Raw genomic sequence first — 4,316 nt, 5'->3', positions numbered from 1 at the left:
TAAAATATAAGTATTATGATGTATTATCATTGTGTTTCATAACAAACAGTTATCAATATGATCATCTAGTTCTATTATGCTACTAAATATATTTTCACAGCAAGGGCATTTTATTAGATTTTTTACATCAGTATTTGATGATTCCTCTGGTATACAAACATCTAAATGTGTATTGATATTCATTTCTTTGACCTTTTTATCACAAATTGGACAGTTCACATAGTCAGAATTATCAAGTGAACTCACAGAAACATTTTCAAATACATTATTCAAAATTTTACAATTATCTAAATGTTCATTCATTAAAGTTCTACTAACTTTTTCATTACAAGCTGGACATCTACATGTATCTACAATTTCACTGCCAAACATTTCATTCAACTGACTACAATTTTGTAAATGGATATTCAACCAGTCTGTTAACACAGAATCATTACATACAGGACATAAAGTTGTTTCATCATTTACTAGACATAAATCTTGATTGGTAATGTTTTCAGAAATATTCTTTAAAGGAGAATCTACTGTTAATTTTATAGTTTCTAAATTTGAATTCAGTTGTACTTTTTGTTGATTACTTTCAATAGATTTGGAATATAGTTTAGCTTTATCTTCGGAGATTTTTTTTTCCGGAGAATCTAATATTTTAATAAAATTAGTAATTTTATTAACATATTTAACTGCTGATTGTTTAGAAACTGGAGGGACAGTTGATTTTTTTTTCAATCCATAACCTTCAGGCTCTTTGATTTTAATAAAACTTCCACTGCAAATAGCTTGATGATTGGCCCACCATCTATCGCTTGGTCCTGGTGCACGGTTCATACTTCTTTTTACAAATCCATAAAATGGTCTGCTATATTGACATGGCCCATTACATTTCCACCAATGTTGTTTATACAACCTTACTTCATCATGAAAATCATGATAAATCGATATTTTAGTACCGGCTACTACATTTATTCTGTACATATGTTTACAAAATTCTGGTCCATGTCCATCTCTATCTCTATGATCTTTGTTGTTAGTAAGAAACAAATATGCATGTATCATTTCATGTAATAATGTTTCAACTAAATCTTTCCGAGGTCTAAGTTTTAGCAATGGCTCACTTAGACTAATGGAACAAAATCCTCTTTGATACCTGCACAAACCAGCACAAACGGTCATCCTCTTGCTCCATTGTATAACGACTGTTTCCAAAGTCCCCCAAAAATATTGCTTGTTGAATGCCAAAAATAGACTGTGTATATCTGGATTAGGGTCTAATGTTTCCCATGAAATATCAACTATATCTTCAGTAGTCTTCACAAGTTTGTTGCATGGTCGTTTTATCGGTTGAGATGATATATCGGTACAACTACGCTTTTGTTTTTTTACATCGATTTCATGATTTTCCAAATTGACTGCAGCATTTACACCTGGTGAAAATTTAGTGATATCCACATGTTCATTATCACCAATATCAGTGAGGTCGACTAAATCATTTTGTAGTTGTAGAGCAAATAAATAATCATTGCTTGCATCCATTTTTCTAATAACACATTACATTAAATTATGTACGCGATAGGGTTTAGAAAAAATAAATTCAAAAACTTACCACAGATATAATTGCAAAACAAATGTCCGTTTGTTTCAATTGAATATCAAACCAAACCCAAAATAAAATGAGCACTGTACTAGAGTACAACTGTACAGATATTGTGACACTGTAAATAAAATTTACCAAGGAGCATTATTAACAATAAGGTAAGACCTTGATGAAGATAACATTTTGTGCTCGTCCTTAACAAAGAACAAACAAGATTCACAGCTTATATTTTATCTGAATATTAGAAGAGTACCTGAGTACGTTGTTGTTGATGACTGAAATGGAAAAAACCCAAACTTATAAGAAATTAATTTTGTATTTATGATAAATGTTTTGCTAGCGATCAACGACACATAAACCTTGGTTTATTTTATAACGGTGAGCAGAAACATAATCTTGGTCGATGTTACGGTCTTAGATCTTCCATGTACGGCATACACCACAGATATATAAAACAAATTGTTTCATACATTTGTGACCATGGGATAATAAAGACTATACTAATATATAATAGTCGTATATTACATACAAGGTGGATATACAATCAGACTGTATATTTTATATATCCACCTTGATTACATACTGTAATATATAATTATAATATATCTTTATGATATAGGCTTATGACAGTTACCCATATTTAAACTACAGATATATAAAAATACTAATTTTGATTAAAACTTGATAGTGAAAAGTGATAATCTGCCGTAGAGTCAGTGTCGTTCAATAGTACTACACAAATGTGTATGACTGTTGCTTAATGGTAACACTTATTGTTAATTATTACCACATTTATTATCACCAATCAATTCCAAGACAAAAACCAGTATACGCTGTTTTAAAATTTTTAGGGAATTTTAAATTTTTGTGTAACTGTATTTTCGTACGATTTATTAATATATACTACATACTACAATTTATTAATCTGAGATTGAAAAACTCAAACGATGTCCAGCGACTATACAAAACGACGTTCTAGTTTCATCAAATTAGGTATATATTATCTGAATGCTTAGTTTGTTACCAATAAAACTCATACCAAAACTATTTTCGTTTGTAATTTTAATTGTATATTCATTTTTCAGAACCTGCTGAAATGCAATTGGCGTTGTTTCAGAACATGAAATGGGTAAACGCCGAAAAAGAAAACATCATTTCTAACTCTGTATTATTTGGTGATCGAGGCAAAAAAATATTGCTTGAGTGAGTAAATAATTAATTGGTTAAAACACATAGGATTTAACAACCTTTTTGATTAATCAAAAACCAACCTTTTTAAATAATCATTAAATATGGTAACATGTAATTTATATTACAAATCAATATAACAAATAATAAAATTATATTTTAAATATATGAGCCTGACATGTGAAAAAGTAAGAATTATGGTAACATTAAAAGTTTTGGGGAAAATGCAAGGTTACTCCACTTAGGTAATTATTTTCTTTTTACATATGTGAAAAAACATTTTCTTAATGAAAATTATGTTAGAATTATATATTTATAACTATGGTCCTTAAATAATAATTTTTCTATAGAGCTACTGAACAATTCAAGAATTCTAAACGAGAAATTCCAAAACTGATATCTGATAAACAAGAAGAATACATTCTTTTAAAAGAGTATGTATATAAAATTATTATAATATTGTGTATTATTTGTGTTAATGCTGATGTTATTTTTAGGAAATTGCGTAAAATCAAAATACAAATTGATTGGCAAACTGCTTGTGAAGGATTAACAGAATTTGAGAAGAATTTTGCTAATAATAGTCCTGATTTTAAATGTTTAGTTGAAAATGTTCATTTACTTACCTTACATACAGCTTTAGTTAAGAGAGCCAACTATGAATTAAATGCAATTTTCCATGCATGTAATAGACAGATCAAGGAAAAAGTAAAAGAATTACAAGAACTCCTTTTCAATAAAATTATTGAAGATAGTGGTGTTGGTATTTCAATTAGTAATTTAAATTCTATAGTTTCATCTAATTCAACTACAGAATCATCTGAAGAAGAAATTCTGGAATTCTAATTGAAGTATATACAAATAAAAAATTGTTTCATTTTTTAATTATTATATAATAATGTTCTATATTATTATATGTAAGTATGCATACTTTTATAAAATAAGTTGTGTTGTATTTTAATACATATTAGATTTGTGAGTTAGTAAATGAATAAATCCTAACACAAAACTTATTGATTCAAAAGTTAATTCAATATATCCAATAATTATTTCTAAATAAATTACATAAGTTTGCCATCTAATTAAATGTAGTGTGCCCAATATTGTTGAGATGTTAAGTATTGAAGATATGACAATAGGTGGTGCTTTATCAGTAAGGTTTCCTTTGCTACCCAGAGCCATACGACTTCTCTGTACTGGATACAATAATGCGACAATGAACCATTCCACAACTGCTGTCCTGGTTGGATATGGCAATTTATAAGTTTTCAAAACACAAACTATTATTTCAATTAGATAGTACAATAAAAAATAATAGCAATTAAAATAAAGAATTACTTGGTAATATATTGATGGGGCCATTTCTAAAATAGTACAGATTATTTGTGCTTTCTAAATAATTAATTATTTGTTTATTCTATACTTGAACTGGTTGCTAGGATACAAAAACGACTAATATAACACCAGATGTTTTTATAGTTTCTTAAAAAAAAGACATTAAAAATGTTAATTTTGTACATAAAGTATATTATTTTAC

At 28.0% G+C, this 4,316-nt stretch overlaps 2 protein-coding genes across 2 annotated transcripts; one reads left to right on the top strand and one right to left on the bottom strand.

Annotated features, from left to right (window-relative positions):
• Positions 1 to 2,255, bottom strand: LOC112683036 (sprT-like domain-containing protein Spartan). Its single transcript, XM_025553881.1, has 3 exons — positions 1,845 to 2,255; positions 1,601 to 1,709; positions 1 to 1,534 (listed from the first exon to the last, which is right to left on the bottom strand). The coding sequence occupies exon 3, from the start codon at positions 1,528 to 1,530 to the stop codon at positions 37 to 39; it is 1,494 nt and encodes a 497-aa protein (XP_025409666.1). The 5' UTR covers positions 1,531 to 1,534; positions 1,601 to 1,709; positions 1,845 to 2,255; the 3' UTR covers positions 1 to 36.
• Positions 2,256 to 2,374: 119 nt separating this feature from the next.
• Positions 2,375 to 3,704, top strand: LOC112683037. The gene is made up of 4 exons (XM_025553882.1): positions 2,375 to 2,584; positions 2,677 to 2,794; positions 3,130 to 3,213; positions 3,277 to 3,704. The coding sequence occupies exons 1-4, from the start codon at positions 2,539 to 2,541 to the stop codon at positions 3,623 to 3,625; spliced, it is 597 nt and encodes a 198-aa protein (XP_025409667.1). The 5' UTR covers positions 2,375 to 2,538; the 3' UTR covers positions 3,626 to 3,704.
• The last annotated feature ends 612 nt before the right edge of the window (positions 3,705 to 4,316 follow it).

Source organism: Sipha flava, unplaced genomic scaffold (assembly GCF_003268045.1).
Source record: "Sipha flava isolate LNK unplaced genomic scaffold, YSA_version1 217_pilon_pilon, whole genome shotgun sequence".
NCBI lineage: Eukaryota > Metazoa > Arthropoda > Insecta > Hemiptera > Aphididae > Sipha > Sipha flava.
The sequence above is the reverse complement of the archived record's forward strand: the minus strand, read 5'-3'. Positions and strand labels throughout refer to the sequence as shown.